Genomic DNA, 20,508 nt, shown 5'->3' with positions numbered 1-20,508 from the left:
AGAGGAACAATTGCTTATTTATTTTAGACACAAGGTCTTGCTCTGTCACCCAGGCTGGAGTGCAGTGGCACGATCATAATTCACTTTAACCTTAAATTTCTGGGCTGAAGTGATCCTCCCGCCTCAGCCTCCTAAAGTGCTGCGATTACAATCATGCGCCACTGCACCTGGCCTGAAGTGATCGTTATTAACATGCACTGAGCTCTCTGACATGACAGGCACCCCACCGGAGACGTTCCCGCACACTATTTGATTTTCACAGCAGCAGGCCAAGCACAGTGGCTCACACCTGTAATCTCAGCACTTTGGGAGGCCGAGGTGGGCGGATCACCTGAGGTCAGGAGTCCCAGACCAGCCTGGTCAACATGGTGAAACCCCGTTTCTACTTAAAATACAAAAATTAGCCGGGTGTGATGGCACATGCCTGTAGTCCCAGCTACTGGGGAGGCTGAGGCAGGAGAATTGAATCGCTTAAACCCAGAAGGCGGAGGTTACGGTGAGCCAGGATTGTGCCACTGCACTCCAGCCTGGGCAACAGAGCAAGAGTCCATCTCAAAAAAAAAAAAAAAAAAAAAAAAAAAAATTACAGCAGCAAAGTAGGGGTTATGACCTTTATTTTACATAGGAGACAACTGAGACCAGAAAAGTTAAACAACTTCCTCAAAGTCACACAGCCAGCACCTCACATGGAAGGGACCTGAGCCCCACCAGCATCCCAGACCTACTGTGGGGTTCCTGCCACACCACGATGCCTGTCGCTCAATTTGAAACCTGATCTTAAGGGTTTGAAAACAAAAACTGGCTTTTCTAAAAAGAATGACGTGTTCCCCAACAATGCAAAATACAGATGCACACAGTTATTCATTGCACCACTGTTTGTAATTGCAAAATTTTGGAAATACCCTAAATGCCCATTTACAGGAATGTTCTGCCACTGTGGAAAGGAATGAGGAAACTGACTCTGCACTGATAGACGATGATTTCCGGGTTTTGTCGTCATGTGGAAACAAAGTAAAGTACAACAAGAATCTACAGTATGCCACATTTTGTGTAAGAAAGAAGAAATAAGAAAATGTTTGGGCTGGGCGTGATGGCTCACACTTGTAATGCCAGAATTTTGGGAGGCAGAGGCAGGCAGATCACCTGAGGTCAGGAGTTCGAGACAAGCCTGGACAACATGGCAAAACTCCATCTCTACTAAAAATACAAAAATTAGCCAGGCATGGTGGTGGATGCCTGTAATCCCAGCTACTCAGGAGGCTGAGGCAGGAGAATCGCTTGAAATCTGGGAGGTGGAGGTTGCAGTGAGCCAAGATCAAACCACTGCACTCCAGCCTGGGCTACAGAACGAGACTTGATCTCAAAAAAGAAAAAAGAAAATGTTTGTGGATCTGTCTATTTTTGCAAAAGTAAGCAGAGGAAAGAAAAGGCAGAAATTGATGCAACGAATCACGTAATAATGAGGGTTGCAGTCAGGGGGCAATGGGGACAGGGAGAGTTGGGACGCTTTTCTGAGTGCCCCATTTTGCAGAGTGTTGACCTTCAGGAACATGTTAATGTTCTACATACTTAAAACAAGAAAAAGTCAACAAAGATCAGGGTGGCAGGAGCCCTAAATGGAATGTAAACTGAAATAAGTGAACCTACCTGTATTTCAGATGAATAAAGTAACCACATTAAAGGGTGGGGGAGGAAGAGAAGGACTCCAGATAACTTTGAACATAACACTTACATCATATATACTCGGGCTAAAGACAGAAGAGCTGCATCCAGTACTGAACTCTACCTAGAAGCCTTACTCTTTGTTTTTACAGTGACATGGGCTGGAAATTCTGAAATGAACTTCTCTGTACTGCTCAGTGTTGGAGAAGAGATTTACAAGTATGAAAAGGGAGAATATTAGAATGAATTATAATATGTGGTAGCAGGGCATGGTGGCTCACACCTATAATCCCAGCAACTTTGGGAGGCCGAGGCAGGCAGATCACCTGAGGTCAGGAATTCGAGACCAGTCTAGCCAACATGGTGAAACCCCATCTCTGCTGAAAATACAAAAATTAGGCAGGTGTGGTGGCACATGCCTTTAATCCCAGCAGAGGTTGCAATGAGCTGAGATGGTGCCACTGCCACTGCACTCCAGCCTGGGTGACAAGAGTGAAACTCTGTCTCAAAAAATAAAATTAAATTAAAATTAAAAAATAATTAATTCTGTAGTGCTGGATTGAAATTGTTTTATAGATAGATCAATCAGTAGAAAAACAGAAAAATTGAAGTTGGCATATATATGTATATGTGTGTGTATGTATTTTATATATAGATATTATATATGTATTTTATATAAATATATTTGTATTTACACATCCTGGTGTGTACGTGGGTGTGTTTCTTGGTTCCGTCTGCTGCAGAGGCCTGTAGCACTCCAGTAGCAATGAGTGCTCCTACGACTCAGATCTTGGTTTCTAAAAACCATCCCGCAGTAAAAGGAATCAAGGCTCCTTGGAGAAAACTGCCATTTCCAGGATACCACAAGGGATGTACAAGATGAACCAGGGCATCTGGTTGTGGCTTACTGTTACTTGAGTAAGCAAGGAAGTGCTCAAATATGACAGGGATATCACAAAGGTCACAAATGAGCCACCTTGAAAAAGTGCCCAGGGCCAAATTGGACCAATTTGAGCATCAAAATAATAATTGTTAACAGAGTGTTCATGGAATCAAGTGAATCCATGCCGATATACGTTGAGAAATGAATAAACAAGTGGGAGAGAAGAAAAAGCCCTTCCATACAGCTGACCGCGAGTTAATAATCAAGGAAGGAGTGGAGTTACAAAATTACCATTTTACAACTATCATAGCAATCTCTTTGTAACTATCATAGACAGGAACCATCAAAGGATGCTAAAAGTGGTGGGTAAAAGTTTGATGGGGAACAGGATATCCTCATAGTCTGAAGGTGACTCCCCACTAATTACTTAGGAATTAGGTTTAAGGGAAAATAGGTTCATAGTACAGAAACCTTAACCAAGTAATCAAAGTGAAAATAATCGATATTGGGAGTAATCGGCATCATGTGCCTCTCAATACATTTGCTGCAGAAGCGACATCACTTCCGAGTTCTTCCTGCCAAAAATGCAGACTCTAATGGTAATCACGAGAAAACCATCAGACAAACCCCAACTGAGGGGCATTCTATAAAATAACTGGCCTGTATGGGCCAGGTGTGGTGGCTCATGCCTGTAATCACAGCACTTTGGGAGGCTGAGGTGGGTGGATCACGAGGTCAGGAGTTTGAGACCAGCCTGACCAACATGGTGAAACCCCGTCTCTACTAAAAGTACAAAAATCAGCCAGGCGTGGTGGCATGTGCCTGTAATCCCAGCTACTCAGGAGGCTGAGGCAGGAGAATTGCTTGAATCCAGGAGGCAGAGGTTACACTGAGCTGAGATTGTGCCACGGCACTCCAGCCTGGGCAACAGAGCAAGACTCTGTCTCAAAAAAAATAAATAAACAAATAAAAAATAACTGGCCTGTATGCTCAAAAGACATCCAAGTCACTAAAGGTTGGAAAAGCCTGAAGAACTATCCCAGATCAAGGAAGACTAAGAATACTCTGCACCTTAATTACAATATGTGATCCTAGACTTGATTCAGGCATGGAAAAGAAGAAAAGGTACAAAGGATATTCTTGAAGAATTAGCAAAATCTGAAGATGGATTATGAATGAGATAATAGTGTTGTTTCAATACGAAATTTCCTTATTTTAATGGCGCAGTGGCTCACACCTGTAATCCCAGCACTTTGGGAGGTCAGAGCAGATCATGTGAGCCCAGGAGTTTGATACCAGCCTGGGCAATATAGTGAGACCCCAGCTCTAGAAAAAATTTTAAAAATTAGCAGGGCATGGTGGTATGTGCCTATAGTCCCAGCTACATGGGAAGCTGAGGCAGGAGGATCATTTGAACCCAGGAGGTTGAGGCTGTAGTGAGTCATCATCACTCCAATGTACTCCAGCCTGGGTGACAGAGCAAGATGTCATCTCAAAAAATAAATAAATAAAAAATAAAGGTACTGTGGTTACGTAAGAGAAATTCATTGTCCTTAGCAATTTTCTATTAAATGAAAGAAAAGTTACATACCTGGCTTTCTTCCGGAGTAACTTCTGAGACTCAGGATAATGCACCAAAATCTCATTCAGGTCCTTCTTATCCAGGATGAAGAGGTTGGTAAACCCATGGGCCACCACGTTGGCCGTGCGCCGGTTCCCACCCCCAACAGCCAGCAAGCTGGGGCAGAAAAGGGAGGAAGGAGACCCTTCAGAGACTGTGGTTTTGGTCACATTCAGATCTTTCTCTCCCATGTGTGGAGCACAGTGGTGGCCCCACACAGATGAGAGCCTTCCCCCACCCCCATCCCCGCATACATCAGCAGGTGCCAGTGCTGCATCTGCCAAGCCATAGACACTCTCACTGCCCGCTGGCCGCCTCCTTTCCCAGCGCTTGCCACAGGCCCCTCACTTTACCCCAGCTGCCTCTGACCTTATTTCTCCAAACACAGATCCAGCTTTCAGCGTCACCAGCACAGATTTCCCATCAGGGCCGCCCAAGACCTGCACTTGCCCTGCCTGGATGATGTACATCTCACGGCCGATCTCCCCCTGAAACAGAAAAGGGACAAGTCCCTCTGTTCATCCTCCAATGTCACCAGAGAAGAGCCAGGGTTGGATCCAGAGGCTGGAGGTCCCGCAAGGAGGAACCTAGGCACTGGTGTCCAGCCCTGCCACCACAACTTGGTGTGTTGTATGGGGGCAGTCACTTCCCGCTTGGGCCTCAGTCTCCTCATCTGTAGACTTGGAGGAGTGACTACCCTATGTCCTGCATAACTGATAGGGTTGCAGTGGGGGAGTTAGTGATGTCCTGGAATGGGAAGTGCCAGCTAACCTGGGAGGTGCAGGTATAACGGAATTCTGCAAATTTCCAGTTAGACTCACTGATGGAGGCAGGGTAAATCAGATAGCAGTTCCCACCATCAAATGATATCTACACCTGGCATATTTCAGGGGCTCAGGAAGCATTTGCTAACTGCAACAGGAATGGGAATAACAATAATGATAGTATTCAAATTGCCTTTTTTTTTTTTTCCTGAGATGGAATCACTCTGTCGCCCAGGTTGGAGCGCAGTGGCATGATCTCAGCTCACTGCAACCTCCGCCTCCTGGGTTCAAGCAATTCTCGTGCTTCAGCCTCCCAAGTAGCTGTGATTACAGGCATCATACTTCGGCCTCCCAAGTAGCTGAGATTACAGGCATGTGCCACCGCGCCCGGCTAATTTTTGTATTTTTTAGTAGAGACAGGGTTTTGCCACGTTGGCCAGGCTGGTCTCGAACTCCTGGCCTCAAGTGATCTGCCTGCCTTAGCCTCCCAAAGTGCTGGGATTACAGGCGTGAGCCACCATGCCCAGCCCCAGATTGCTTTATGCGGTGTACTACTTAACCTCAACAACCCTCGGAGGTGAGAGCACTCTTTGCCCAAGAGCTGGGATCTGGTTCCAGAGTTCATGGTTGTTGTGGGTTGAATTCTGTACCCCTCCTAAATTCTATGTTGAAATCCTCATCCCCAGCGTCTCAGCATGTGACCTTATTTGGGAATAGGGTCATTGCAGATGTAATTCCTAAAGATGAGGTCCTTCTAGACCTAATCCAATAGGACTGGTGTACTAATGGAAATGTGGACACAAAGACAGGCATAGAGACAAGAGGATGTGAGGAGCACACACACAAAAAAACCGAGATGGCCACCTACAAGCCGAGGAGAGAGGCCACCCAGCTTGTAGTGTTGTGCAGTGTCCCGTGGCAGCCTGGCAAATGCATACAATGGCCTTAATCCCAAGACAAACCAAATGCATGCATGAATGAATAGCTTGCTTTGGACTATAATTAGAAACACCTAGTCTGCCACGCGCCTTCCAATCCTCATGCCTTCACGGGCCTTGTCCTGGCCAGCTACCTGTGAGTCACATGTGTTTAAAAGGGGAAGAGGAGGTCTATAGAAAATAATAATAATAATAATTAAAAAGGGGGCCGGGTGCGGTGGCTCACGCCTGTAATCCCAGCACTTTGGGAGGCCGAGGTGGGCACATCACCTGAAGTCAGGAGTTCGAAACCAGCCTGGCCAACATGGTGAAACCCTGTGTTTACTAAAACTAAAAAAATGAGCCGGGTGTGGTGGCACATGCCTGTAATCCCAGCTACTTGGGAGGCTGAGGTAGGAGAATTGCTTGAACCCGGGAGGTGGAAGTTGCAGTGAGCTGAGACAGTGCCACTGCACTCCACCCTGGGCGAAAGAGTGGGACTTGGTCTCAAATAAACAAACAAATAAATAAATAAATAAGGGGTCCGGGAAGTGACCAAGGGCAGTAACTGTCACACTTTTGACTTATTTGACAGAAAATTCCTGCGCATTTCACACGTGCATGACCTCCTTAACAAAAAGGAAGGGAGGTTTGCCTCCCTGTTTCTGTTTAGTTTGACAAGAGTGAAAGGGTGAGGGGACCTTCACCTCACTAACCAGCGCCCAGGGTGTCTCAGAGAGATCGCTGCAGAGCAAAACCAGACAGCAGAGGGCGCCCTTCACACGTGCTCACCAAGTGCTCAATTTAATTTGCAATCACAGACTTTAGATTCACTTTTTCTCATTTGAAGCAAACTCTGCATCACCCACGAAGATAACAGCAACAGCACTGGCACCTGCTGTGTGGCAGGCACAGTGTTAAGCTCTGTATGCACATCTTATTCAGCCCTCACAACCACCCCATGAGGGAGGTACTATCAACATCCCCCACTTTATCCACGAGATGAGCAGGACTCAGAGAGGGCAAGCCACTTGCCCAAGGCTGCACAGCCAGAAAGTGACTCCAATGTCAGGCAAGTCACTCTATTGTTCCCAGACCCCTCTTGGCCCCTAAGGTTGCAGCTTTAAATCCTCAGCCCTCTGAAGCATCCTTTTCCCCTCTTCACCCTGGCTCTCTGCTTCCAGAAATTTCACTGCTGCACAGCATATAACCTGGAGACAGGGACCTTCTTGGGGACAGGGGTGCCCAAGTCTTGCAGAGCCTGCTTGGGTAATGTTTTCCCCCCGTACGCACACCCAGGCTTATTAACAGCTCTGGGCAAGAGGACTGAAACCTGGGTTCCTGATCCCTCCCCTCACTCACCAAGTACCTTGATCTCACCTTGAACCCCAAGGACAGGGAGCAGAAAGGGCTCTAGACATTGTTAGACCCCAGGATTCAACCCCAGACGTTTTCTGGGATCAGAGGGTGAAGCTGAGCAGGGAGGGGGTTCTAGGGTGGGGCAGTGGGGAGCGGTGGGAGCTGTGGCATCAGGAAGGGACACAATGTCCCCCTTTGGGGCAACCTTACCTCCACCCCAGCTGGCTCTTGCCATTTGGGAAGTGGATCCAGTGCTGGCAGATTGACTCTTTTCAGCCAGAAATCTGAATTTTTATATGAAATCTTCAAATTTTTAAAGGTTGGGGACCAATTCTACATTTTCTTAAAATTAGAAAGAAAAAAAACCCCACAGAATACCTGTGTGCTGGATCTTACCCAAAGGCCACCAGTTTGCAACCTCTGACCTAAGCCCACCCCTTCTCCTGCCCCATTTTCCTGATGGGAAGACGGAGACCGCAGAAGCAGTTCCAGCTACACAGTCAAGGCCCTGCCCCTCTTCAGGCTCCGCGGCTTCTCTTTCTGTAGGGCGCGGGGGTCTTTGTCCTGGACCCCATGGTCCTGTGTCAATGGAGCTGAGGAAATGCTTTAAAAAGCCAGAGGCACATGTGTGCTGATTGCATAGAACTGGCAAAGCCTCCTAATCCGCTCCTGCTCTTGGATCTGGTCAGGTCACTGCAGCACAAAGCCGCAGACACTCCTCTCCCTCCCCAACAATCTCACTCTGCCCTGGGCTGGCAGGTTCCCCTCCAGCTCAGCTCCTTGAAAGCCAGGGGGATCGTGAACCCCAGATCCAGCAGTGGCTGCCGGGCCAGCTCACCTTCTTGCACACATAGTCATTGGGCAGGTAGACAACAGAGCGAAGCCTCTTCAGCATGTCAAAGATCATCTGCCGGTCACAGCCCTGTCTCAGTGAGGAAGGGAAAGGAACGCTATTTAGTGAAGATTGGGTTTGGAGCCTCCCACAGCCCTGAGGGTGAGGGCACCAAAGGGTGTACCTGAAAGAGTGCGACTTTGCTAACGATGTTGTAGTTCACGTCGATGGCGAGGTCCAGCCGCATCTTGTCTGGAAGCTGCACCATCAGCTCTGACTCATCTGTGAACAAGGCCTGGCAAGGGTTAGAGGCAAGGCCAGGCCCCACCCCAGGCACACGTACGGGCCAAGTGCCCACCTACCAGCTTATCAGGGCACACCGTTGCCCTGCCGTACAGAACCACTCTAGATTTGTAGAGCGCCCTCTCTCAATTCCAGCCTTTGCCAATACTGTTTCTTCTGCCAGGAGCACCCCTGTGCATTTCCCAAACGCCTACTCATTCTTCAGAACCCAGCACTAATGTCACCTCCTCCTGGAAGCCTTCCCTTGACATCCCCCACTCAGTTACTATGTTAGTAGCCCCTGCACTGTTGCAATTATCGGTCACCTGTGTTCCCAGTGCCCTGTAAGGACAACATCAGCAAGAACTAAAGTCTCTGGAGCACTTCTATGAGCCAGTGAGCCAGGCACTTTTTTTCTTTTTTTTTTTTTTTTTTAAGACAGAGTCTCTCTCTGTCGCCCAGGCTGGAGTACAGTGGCATGATCTCAGTTCACTACAACCTCCACCTCCCTAGTTCAAGCAATTCTCCTGCCTCAGCCTCCCAAGTTGCTGGGACTACAGGTGCCCACCACCAGGCTGGCTAATTTTTTGTATTTTTAGTAGAAACGGGGTTTCGCCAGGTTGGCCAGGCTGGTCTCCAACTCCTGACCTCAGGTGATCCACCCACCTGAGCCTCCCAAAGTGCTGGGATTATAGGAGTGAGCCACCACACCCAGCCAAGCCAGGCACTTTTTAATAGAGTGTTTTATAAAGATTATCTTAGTTTTTAGTTTTTATTAAAATAAAATGTTTTCAATACTTTGAACCCTGAGAAGCTAAAAAAAATTTTTTTCTTTTAGAAACAAGGTCTCACTATGTTCCTCAAGTTGGTCTAAAAACTCCTGGGCTCAAGCAATCCACCCGCCTCAGCCTCCCAAAGCACTGGGATTACAGGCATGAGCCACCGCACATGGACTTATTTTTATTTTTCTGAGACAGGGCCTTGCTCTGTCACTTAGGCTAGAGTGAGTGCAGTGCAGTGGCACAGTCACAACTCAGTGCAGCCTCAATTTCCTCAGACTCAAGCGACCCTCCAGCCTCAGCCTCCTGAGTAGCTGGGACTACAGGGATACACCAACACGCCCAGCTAAATTTTTTGACTTTTTGTAGAGATGGGGTATTGTCATGTAGCCCAGGCTGTTCTTGAACTCATGGGCTCAAGTGATCCTCCCACCTCAGCCTCCCAAAGTGCTGGGATTAAAGGCAAAATTATTTTACTAAATCCCCTAGGCAACCCAAGAGTTGCCCCACTATAATCTCGACTTTACAGATGAGGAAATGGCAGTGACATGCCCGTAGTCTTGTAGCTCAGGGGATGAACTCAGGACCCCAACCTGGCTGTGTAGCTCTAGAGCTGCCCCAGGATATCCAGGGCTAAGCCTGCTGCGCCCGTCATGGGGCGTGCAATGTCCTTGAGAGAAAGAGAGGACAGAGGAGGAAGAGAGAGGGAGGGAGGGAGAGAGAGGAAGGGAGGGAGGAAGGGACAGAGAGTCCTTCTTCTTCTTCTTCTTCTTTTTTTTTTTTTAAATTTAAACTGCACTTCGGCCTCACACCTGTAATCCTAGCACTTTGGGAGCCTGAGGCTGGTGAATCACCTGAGGTCAGGAGTTCGAGACCAGCCTGGCCAACATGGTGAAAGCCCGTCTCTATTAATAATATAAAAATGAGCTGGGCATGGTGGCACATGCCTGTAATCCCAGCTACTTGGGAGGCTGAGATAGGAGAATCGCTTGAACCTGGGAGATGGAGGTTGCAGTGAGCCGAGATTGCTCCACTACACTCCAGCCTGGGTGACAGAATGAGGCTCCATGTCAAATAAATAAATAAACACACACACAAACACACACACACACACACACACTGCATTTCACTCTTTTTTTTTTTTTTCACCCAGGCTGGAGTGCAGTAGCTGGATCTCAGCTCACTGCAAGCTCCGCCTCCTGGGTTTACGCCATTCTCCTGCCTCAGCCTCCCGAGTAGCTGGGACTACAGGTGCCTGCCGCCTCGCCCAGCTAGTTTTTTGTATTTTTTAGTAGAGACAGGGTTTCACCGGGTTAGCCAGGATGGTCTCGATCTCCTGACCTTGTGATCCGCCCGTCTCGGCCTCCCAAAGTGCTGGGATTACAGGCTTGAGCCACCGCGCCCGGCCTGCACTTCACTCTTGCATGGGGATGCATTTCAAGATGGGTGAAGCGAGGGGGGCAGGCACACAGAAGACAAGCCCCCCAAGTCTCCAGGGATCTCATGACAGCCCTGCTAGAGGCATTTCAGGGGACCCACTGGGCCCCTCTCACACCAAGGTTGGGGACACAGCCAAAAGAGGCCCCAGTACTCAGGGCCTCAGAGACACAGAGGACAAGGGAGGTGCCCCGAAGGCAGGGCACCGGGCACCAGGCAACAGGAGTTGGCTGGGAGCTGGTGGCTGTCAGGGTGTGACCATCTTACCCAGCATGCCTTGCGAGTGCCAGGTGTACTCGTACCAGGTCTTGACGCGGTTCTGCACGGCCTTGGGGATCTTGTAGAAGTTCATGTACTTCACCGTGCTGTCCATGCAGCTGCGGTAGTAGGTCTGTCCCGCGGTGGCGGCCCCTACCACATCTCTCATCTAGGGGGAAAGGTTAGGGGAGGTCAAGGAAGCCACTGGGTCATGGGAGTGGGGGCTATTCCATGGGTTTGGGATGTGTCACTTCACACAGACCAGGGGCATGTGCTCCTGGCGGGGCACTGGGAGCAGGGAAAGCAGATGTCCTCATACGGAGAAAGTTTTACTGACGGGAAGTTCTGCCTCCAGCATGGATGTGGGGAAGAGGAAGGGAGGGAGACTGCCAGCCCCTTTGTGGCCTCAGGTCCCTGGGACCACACCAGTGGGGAAAGCTCCTTGGGCTGGGCTGATTCTGGTACAACACAGTCGCTCGGTGACGGCGGCCACTTTGACTCCATGTTGGAGGAAATAGGAAGCCAGTGTGCTGTTCCTTCGGGGCGGGGCTCTTTAAAGGTAACGTTGAGGACCTCTGACTGTCACCTCGTGTCTCGACCAGAATGTAAGATGCCGCCCCGGCACACACCAGCTACACCAGGGGTTTCTCCCTCAGTCTCTGTAGAAGACCATTCGGCCCAGTGCACCCAGAGGAACGGACATTTCAAATGAGAACAACCTCAGAGAGGGAATAGGGCCGAGTTCACCACCACCCCCTCCACTGCACAGAGCACAGTGCTCCAGGCCCCTGACTCTCAGTCCAGTGCTCTTTCCCAGGCTTAATCCAAAAGGAACGGGCGCAGAGGGTGACATTTCTCGCAACAGTGGGAGGGGGCCCTGCAGTCAGGTGGGGTGGGAAGCCGGGCTGGTGCCCCGATACCTGTCCAATCATCACAGAGAAAGCAAAGACGCCCGTGAAATAATTCAGCAGCTGGAAGACAATTTCAAAGAGTGTCTTGGGGTCAGGCAGCCCCCCGATGGTGATGAGGGTCTTCACAGCAAAGTAGTAACAGCGAATATAACTGGAGAGAGAGGAGAAAGGGAACATGGGTCATCATAGGCCCCACTCTGCCACCCCTGAGTGGTCTGGCTCAGATGCCTCTGATAGATACACGTTGTGCAAAAGACAGAAACCCGTTACAGCTCATCTATGCAAGAAAAACCACCTCCTGCACGTGTAGAGCACGTTGCCATTTGCAGAGCAGGTTCACGAATACTATTAGGTGCGGTTGTGTCTCTAGGGATATGTTGCCATCCCCATTTACAGATGTGGAAACTGAGGCTCTAGGGGATTTCCAGGAAGAGTTGGCGGGAGGCCAGACCAGGGTCTTCCAACTCCTAATGACTGCGCTCCCTTAATTTCCTTCAGTGTTCCTCCAATTTCCAGTCTTTTCGTTTGCTGTCACCTGCCATGTTGGCTTATGAAAAGCAAAAGCAACATCAAGTTTGGAAGATATCTTGAGGATGACTTTTTCTGACCCACCCCTCCCCAGCCCATCCATTCTCCAGATAGTGAAACTGAGGCCCCCAAAGGGAAAGGGCACACCCATGGTCACTAGTTGGTAAGTGCAAGAGCTAGGCGCTGTCTGCTTCTCTGAGATGTCATCCACCAGCAGTTAACCCTCTGACACAGGCTTGTGAACCTTCTGGAAGGGAGGTATGGGGGAGGCGGTCCTACTGTGTGGTAAAAAGCATAGGAAATGCCCTGAGTGCTCTAGTCTGAATGTGTCCCCCGAAATTCAGGTACTGGAAACTTAATTCCCAGTGCAATGGTGTCGGGAGGTAGGGCCTTTGGGCGCTGTTTAGGCCGCGAGGGCTTTGCCCTCATGAATAGATTAAAGCTGTTACAAAAGGTTCTGGTGGAAGATTTCCACGTCCTTTGGCCCTTCTGCCTTCTGCCATATGAGGACAGTGTTCCTCTCCTCTAGTGGACACTGTGGCATTCAAGACACTGTCTTAGAAGCAGAGAGCAGCCCTCACCAGACACCAGAACCTTGATCTTGGACTTCCCAGCTTCCAGAGCAGTGAAAAGTAAGTTTCTGTTCTTTATAAGTTACCCAGTCTCATGTATTTTACTATAGCGGCTCAAAAGGCATGAAGCCACCAAGCTTGTGTGTGATTATCACAGGGCAGCAAGGGTCCCTCTGACACCTGTCCACCCCTCAGGCTGAGCCCTCCCCTGGGTCAGCAAAGGTGAGGTCAGAAGGGCCTAGAGACCAGGCAGTCCCCGCAGGCTTTCCTGCACCAGCTATTTATGCAGCATCCTAGATAGAACACGGGCTCCGGACCAGACTGGCTGGGCTCAGCCACCTTCTAGCTGCATAACTTGGACAAATTTCTCTCTCTCCAAGCCTCGGTTTCCTTCTCCATAAGATGGGGATGGCAATAGAATGTCCCTCACAGAAGACCATGAGGACAAAATGAGATGCTAGAAGACAGCCTGGCACATGATGGACTCTCAACAAGGGAGCTGTCAAAGCCTTCACAGCCACTGTTGCCTGCTGTGGGCAACTGAACAGACTCGCCCATATCCTCAAGAAGCTTGTGGTCCACTGGGGGGACAGGCAGGTAACGTGCAATGCGTGCAGGAAGGAGGAAGCAGAGGTTGCTGGGGAGTGTGGTAGAGGCTCTGCCTGTGATAGCTGCGGGGCCTTGGGCAGGGCTGCGGGCCGCCCTGCATCTCCACATCACCTGTTGCCTGCAAGTTTCAGAACCCAAAACGGGCCGATCAAACCCCCGTCATACTGGTTCTGGCCATCAGAGGGCGCGCGAAGCAGCGTTTAGCGGGACGGAGCAGCACCCCCAACTCTGCAGACCCCTGGGCTGTCCGGGAGCTGGGTACTTATGCCGCTGGGCCACCAACAGAAAGAGGACATAGGCGCGATGTCCACAAAACTCTGGCTTTACCCCAAACCGTTCCCGGCTGGAGGAATCTTCCAACGACATGGCACATAGTCTCCTTGTCTTCCACGCTGTTGGGTCTGTGGGGACCCTCTGTGCTTCAGGCTGGGCAGAACGGGGCAGGAGAGCACTGGGGCAGGATGCAGGGCCTAGCATTTGTAGGAGCTCGGGACCCTGAGCCCCTGGCACCCAGCAAGCACTCCACAAATCCTCGCTTTGTGAAAGTTGTTATTCTTCATGCTACTGGAATTTCTAAGGAATCCTCCTTCATTACGCGTACTTGGCTCACATGTTGCGGTTCCCTGCAGGATGTCATTTGGGAAGGAGTATTGCTGCCAAGGAAGCGTGCCCTTCCCACTGCTGGGCAGCTGGAGCTCCTCCGGCAGAGGGCCCTGCAGAAGGAGGTCCCAGACAGCTGTCCCCCTGCCCCGCCCCCGCCCTGCTCTGCTTACCCTCCCTTCCCCGAGCTGCCCAGTGACGGATGTGCCAGTCTTAGCCCCAGGGAGGACAGTTCTTAGTTTATTGGGGCACAAGCCCCTTTGAGAATCTAGAGAAAGTCAGCTCTGTTTCCCTAGAAAAGCCAACATATGCTCAAATTTTAGCTCCGATGTCTGAGGGGTTTGTGACCCCCGAAAAGCTCTATACCCCAGGTTATTAACTCCTTTCCTGCCATGCTAGCTTCCCCCCTAACAATAGCCATAGCTAGGCACAGGGGTCACTGACACCTGTTCAGGCCCAAGCTAGACATGCCACACATATTTATTTATTATTTCTCATAAGAAATCTGGATGTAAGATACCCGCATTGTGCCTGTGGGAACACTGGGTCTCAGAAAGGATAAGGTCACAGAGCTCAATTCCGTGCAGAAATTGTGTTCTCCCCTTTGCAGAGAAAGAGCCTTCAAGTCCCTCTCTGCCTCCTTGTGATGGGTTAAATGAATGAGGAAGTGAATGAATGCATGGCCTAATCAAGGCTCAGGAGCGGGGCTGTGAATGGGAACGGGTAACAGGGCCACTGGTGACGTGGGGAAGCGTTAGATCTTGACCCCATCCCTGATATTCTCCACCCCACAGTGGCTCTCAGGGACTCCCCTCCTGCCTGCCTGGGCTGCCCTGGCCTCTGGCACATCTCTTTCGAGACAAAGTCTCGCTCTGCCGCCCAGGCTGGAGTGCAGCGATCTCAGCTCACTGCAACCTCCAACTCCCGGGTTCGAGCGATCTTCCCATCTCAGCCTCTTGAGTAGCTGGAATTACAAGCATATACCACCATGCCCAGCTAACTTTTGTATTTTTTTGTAGAGGGGAAGTTTCGCCATATTGCCCAGGCTGGTCTCGAACTTGTGAGCTCAAGCAGTCTGCCTGCCTCAGCCTCCAAAAGTGCTGGGATTAGACATGAGCCACCAAAATCAGCCTGGGACATCTCTGTAAAGGTGTGGTTCCCCCTCAGGGCAGGGCTCACGGCAGAAGGCGACGGCTGTAGCCATGGTGGCTGAGGTTAGGGCATCTATACTGGGAGGAGACATTCAGTACAATTAACCACTCTACGAAGCCGCCACCTTGGATGCAAGCGACCCACCTGTTCCCAACTGGGAGCAAGGGCCTGGGGGTGGACAGCTGGACCACGGGCATTTTGTGTCACTAGTGGGCACAGCCCAGGGTGAGGTGGGACACCCTTCGGTGAGTAACTCCCCACTGGACCTTTCCTTCTTCCACCTTCTCATCCTCACTGTGGCTGACTGAGCGCCCACCGTGCCCAGGCACTGGGGCAGGGGCTCAGAGGCATCTACTCCTCAGTCACCTCTTTAGGGTGGGACTCCCATTTGCAGCCCCATTTTGCAGGTGAGGGAACCGAGGCCCAGAAAAGAGAACTGGCCTGTCTCTGCTGCCAGGGGGCAGCTCTAGGAGTCACGCTTGGGATTCCTCATCCCTCATCCCTCAAGCCTCCCTTCTGACTCTGCAGGCCCAGCCCCCATCCTGTGCGCATCCCTCCTGCCCACATCCCTCCTGCCCACCCTGACCTCCGTCCCCTAGGTCAAGCCACCTGTTGGTCTGGAGGGTTTGCAGCTCTCTCTGACACAGCAGCGCCCCTTGCTGGCTGTCTGCTGCCTGCTCTCACTCCCGGTGCGCTCTCCCATCAGCGCCAGGGTGGGCTTTCCAAGACCCCTCCCTCTGCTCACTCTCCTGCTTAAGGCTTTTGACAGGGCAGGGGAGAGAGTGTCATCTTTAACACCATCCAGTCTTAAAATGAGGCGCACACCTGTAACCCTAGCACTTTGGGAGGCCAATCGCAGGCAGATAGCTTGAACTCAGGAAGCCGAGACCAGCCTGGGCAACACGGTAGAACTCCATATATCCAAAAAATACAAAATTAGCTAGGTGCAGTGGCATGTGCCTGTGGTCCCAGCTACTCGGGAGGCTGAGGTGGGGGGATCACTTGAGCCCAGGAGGCGTAGGTTGCAATGAGCCGAGATCATGCCACTGCACTCCAGTCTGAGCAACAGAGAGCAGACCCTGTCTCAAAAAATAATAACAATAATAATAATGGAGGTGGCATATATGTGGGAACTGTCTACTTTCCAATGGACCTCTCTATAAACTTCAAGCCACTTTTAAAAAAATTAAGTCTGTTCATTAAAATAATTTTTAAACTTTTTTTTTTTTTTTAAGACGGAGTCTTGCTCTCTGTTGCCCAGGCTGGAGTACAGTGACATAATTTTGGCTCACTGCAATCTCCCCGATCCAGGTTCCAGTGATTCTTCTCCTGCCTCAGCCTCCCAAGTAGCTGGGATTACAGGCGTGCACCACCATGCCTGGCTAATTTTTGTATTTTTAGTAGAAATGTGGTTTCGTCATGTCAACTAGGCTACTCTCAAATTCTTGGCCTCAAGTGATCTGCCCACCTCGGCCTCCCAAAGTGCTGACATTACAGGCATGAGTCACTGTACCTGGCTAAAAAAACTTTTTTAAATGTTTGTAACTTTTGATGACTTTTGGTGAAATTGACAGTGCTCATGCCCACCTCCCCGCTCCCTCTGGCCACCAGATTGGCACTTTTCCTTTTCATTGAGGCAGTTAGGACTCTGTGGCCATGACACCTGGGTTCAAATCCCAACTCTGTAACTCATGAACCGTGTGACTCGCATCTGCTACCTCATCTGTAAAATGGGGATGGTGCAGTACCTATCTGATGTGATAGTTGTGAGTTACTGTGTTCAGTGCTTTAAACAGGGCTGGCATGAAATAGGTATCCTACAAGCCTTGCTGCTATTATCATCATCATTGTCACCATCATCACCATTGTAAACCAAAAATAAATTATAAGGCCCCCAACCATCGGAACAGACCCCTCCTCTTGGCCAAGGGCTTTCCAGAGTTATCTGAAAACCTAATTCAGGCCGTGAAGGAAGAGGGGGTCGGACATGCCTCATTATACTCCTCCAGCATTAACATCAACACAGACCTTAAGTCCGGTAAGAAACATTACAGTCTCTTCTCTAAAGCCCACTACTTAGAGGCTTCATCTGCATGAAAATACCTAGCTCACCACAACCCCTTATCATAACCCAGACATTTCTTTCTACTGATAACTCTTTCAACCAATTGCTAAGCGGGGAATTTTTATTTATTATTATTATTATTATTATTATTATTTTGAGACAGAGTCTTGCTCTGTCACCCAGGCTGGAGTGCAATGATGCAATGTCATCTCACCACAACCTCCACCTCCCAGGTTCAAGCAATTCTTGTGCCTCCGCCTCCCGAGTAACTGAGACTACAGGTGCTGCTACAACGCCTGGCTAATTTTTGTATTTTTAGTAGAGATGGGATTTCGCTGTGTGGGCCAGGCTGGTCTCAAACTCTTGATCTCAGGTGATCTGCCTGCCTTGGCCTCCCAAAGTGTTGGGATTACAGGTGTGAGCCACCAAGCCTGGCCTTTTTTGTTTGTTTGTTTTGTTTTGTTTTGTTTTTTTCAAGCAGAGACTTTTAAAATCTACGTATGCCCTGGAAGCCACTCCTCCCTTTGAGTTGTCCCGCCCTTCCAGATCTAACCAATATAAACCTTACATGTATTGATCGATGTATTCTGTCCCCCTAAAATGTATAAAAGCAAGCTGCATCCCGACCACCTTGGACACATGTCATCAGAACGGCTGAGGCTGTACCATGGGTGTGTCCTTAACTTTGGTAAAATACACTTTCTAAATTGATTGAAACTTGTGCCAGATACTTTTTGGTTCACATGTCATCATCATCCCTTTGGCAAGTCTCATAATGAATGGCGGCTCTCTGATTGGCAAGTGGGTCTCACCTTGTCTGCCAGTGCCTCCATGGTAGCAGTGCCTGGGGAGCTGTGCTGGGGAGTATTCTCTGGCCTTGTTCCCTCTTGGCCGTGCCCGGGGAAGCAGGAGTAGACACACACATACAATGTATTTGCACACCCTACTAGAATTTGGATGCGGAAAGGTTCTGTCTAGCAAGTCTTGTTCACACCAGTACCTCCGGTCTGACACATGTAGTTGCTCAGGAAACCTTAGCTTAGGGAAGACGTGGTAACCTGGCTCTTTTTCCATTTGTTTGTTTGTTTGTTTGTTTGTTTATGGTTTTTTTTTTTTTTTTTTTTGAGACAGAGTTTTGCTTTTGTCGCTCAGGCTGGAATGCAATGGCATGATCTCGGCTCATTGCAACCTCCGCCTCCTAGGTTCAAGAGATTATCCTGCCTCAGCCTTCCCAGTAGCTGGGATTACAGGCATGCATCACCACACCCAGCTAATTTTTGTATTTTTAGTAGAGATGGGGTTTTACCATGTTGGCCAGGCTGGTCTCTAACTCCTGGTATCAGGTGATCCACCTGCCTCAGCCTCCCAAAGTTTTGTGAGCCACCGCAACCGGCCCAAGACGTGGCTCTTGAGCCTTGTCATGCCAGTGATTGCTTAGGAGCAAAGTGGCCTTGGCAATACAGCAGCAATAAGACTCCTTCCCGGAGTCTCTGTGCTGTGAATTATAAAGAACAGGAAGGTCCCCCAGGCATGGCCCTTGGGGGATGACTGTGGCTCACCTGTTTCCCACGCCATCGTAAACCCAGTGAGTGGAACCGAGGCCCTCATAGGCCGATGCCCAGTAATAAAGACAGGAATTCAAGTGCAGGCTGTAGAGAAGGTAGGCTGTGGTCCTGATGACCCTGCAGAAGGAACGTAGCATGTTAACACAGTGGTGGAAGAGGGTGGTGAGGGATAGACACCTGGCCAGAGGAAGCCAACCCATGGGTGGGCTGGCCCAACTGGATGCTTTTTTGAGATTGTGCCAGTTAGGAAGGGTGGTGCTTGAATGGGGCGTTGTAACGACCTGGGGCTAGAATTGGCACAGAGGTAGCAGAGCTGACTGTGCACTGGGGGAGTGGAGGGGCCAGAGGGGAAATGTGTGTTGGGGGAGTAGCAGGGAGGGACTGATGTGTGCAGAGAAGTTGAGTTGAAGATGGGGCCATGTCGCGCCAGGAGAGATGTGGACAGGAGCCTTGCTCCCTAGCACGGCCTGGCTGGTCTTGCGCCTCATCCTCAGACGTCTGTGAAATAGCCACCGCCGCCTTACAGCTGTTCCCATTCTGTTAGAGCTGGCTGCGGGCTCCAGTTCCCTGAGCTGAGGCCAAAATGAGGCCTAGCTCACTGCAACGCTGGTAAGCCCCTCGTGCCAGCCGATGCGTGCCCTCATCACAATGAGGGGTATGGGATATGCCTGGTTCTCTAAATAACAAACATTTCTCTGGGAAAGAGGAGGCGGGACCAGAAAGACGCCTGGCTTCCAGTGGAGATGGGGCCTGGAGGTCAGTGGGGGTAGACAATGCCTTGCTGCCTGTTCTCTAGGTACAAACTTCCTCTGTTGTGTGTGTGTGTGTGCATTGTGTGTGTCATTTGTGTCGTGTGTGTGCATTGTGTGTGTTGTGTGTATGTGCACTGTATGTGTTGTGTCATGTATGTTGTTTGTGTTGTGTTGTGTGTGTCATATATCTGTTGTGTGTGTGTTGTGCGTGTATGTATGTGTTGTGTGTTATGTGTATTGTGTGTGTGCGTTGTGTGTTGTGTTGTGTGTGTTGTGTGCCTGTGTGTGTTGTGTGTGTGTTTATGTGTGTCATGTGTGTTGTGTTGTGTGTGTTGTGCGTGTGTCGTGTGTGCTGTCGTGTGTGCTGTCGTGTGGTTGTGTGTGTTTGTGAGTGTTGTGTGTGTGCATGCACACACACACAGGGGGAGTCTCACCTGTACACGTAGGCTTTGCTGAGGATGGATTCCAGGCGGTTGTTAAACTCGAAGAAGGCCATGTACTGGAGGGAGAGCAGGGCATGAGAGCAGCCCACCGCCTGCGGGTAGCATGCTGCTCCCACGCCCACGGGCGCCAGGACTCAGGGCTCTTCCTGCAGCCCACGGGAGGAGGGAACAGGACGGTGAGCATTCAAAATCAGAAATCCTCCACCCCTTGACAGGTAGGGGCCAGAAACTCCACTTAGGAATCTGAAGAAAGTCATAGCCCGTCTTCCCTTGCAAATGACATGTAATCTTGTTCTCACAATTTGCATATAATTTCAGGGGACTCCCGGATGCTCTGAGCCCTATCATGAGACTTTTAGGGGTATATGCATCCAGGTTAAAGATGCTGTTTTTAATGTTTCTTATAAAGAAAACAATTTAATAAAGAGACAGCATCCCTAACACCCCACTCTTATATCCTTCAAAGGTTTATTTATAATAATAGAAGTATATTAATAACTACTTTTCTTTATTGAGC

The 20,508-nt window shown here is 49.9% G+C and overlaps 1 protein-coding gene across 1 annotated transcript in view; it reads right to left on the bottom strand.

Moving 5' to 3' along the window:
- CNGB1 (cyclic nucleotide gated channel subunit beta 1) overlaps nt 1-20,508 on the bottom strand; it is an 83,944-nt gene that overhangs the window by 9,589 nt on the left and 53,847 nt on the right. Inside the window, exons 23-30 of the mRNA XM_021932041.2 lie at nt 19,983-20,047; nt 18,791-18,913; nt 11,715-11,856; nt 10,804-10,963; nt 8,223-8,320; nt 8,045-8,128; nt 4,536-4,654; nt 4,137-4,283 (exon numbers count right to left, since the gene is read on the bottom strand). Of these exons, the coding sequence (XP_021787733.2) occupies nt 4,137-4,283; nt 4,536-4,654; nt 8,045-8,128; nt 8,223-8,320; nt 10,804-10,963; nt 11,715-11,856; nt 18,791-18,913; nt 19,983-20,047 (938 nt within the window). The remainder of the gene's footprint in view (nt 1-4,136; nt 4,284-4,535; nt 4,655-8,044; nt 8,129-8,222; nt 8,321-10,803; nt 10,964-11,714; nt 11,857-18,790; nt 18,914-19,982; nt 20,048-20,508) is intronic.

Source organism: Papio anubis, chromosome 18, assembly GCF_008728515.1.
Source record: "Papio anubis isolate 15944 chromosome 18, Panubis1.0, whole genome shotgun sequence".
NCBI classification, from domain to species: domain Eukaryota; kingdom Metazoa; phylum Chordata; class Mammalia; order Primates; family Cercopithecidae; genus Papio; species Papio anubis.
This window is presented reverse-complemented; position numbering and strand designations above follow the sequence as displayed.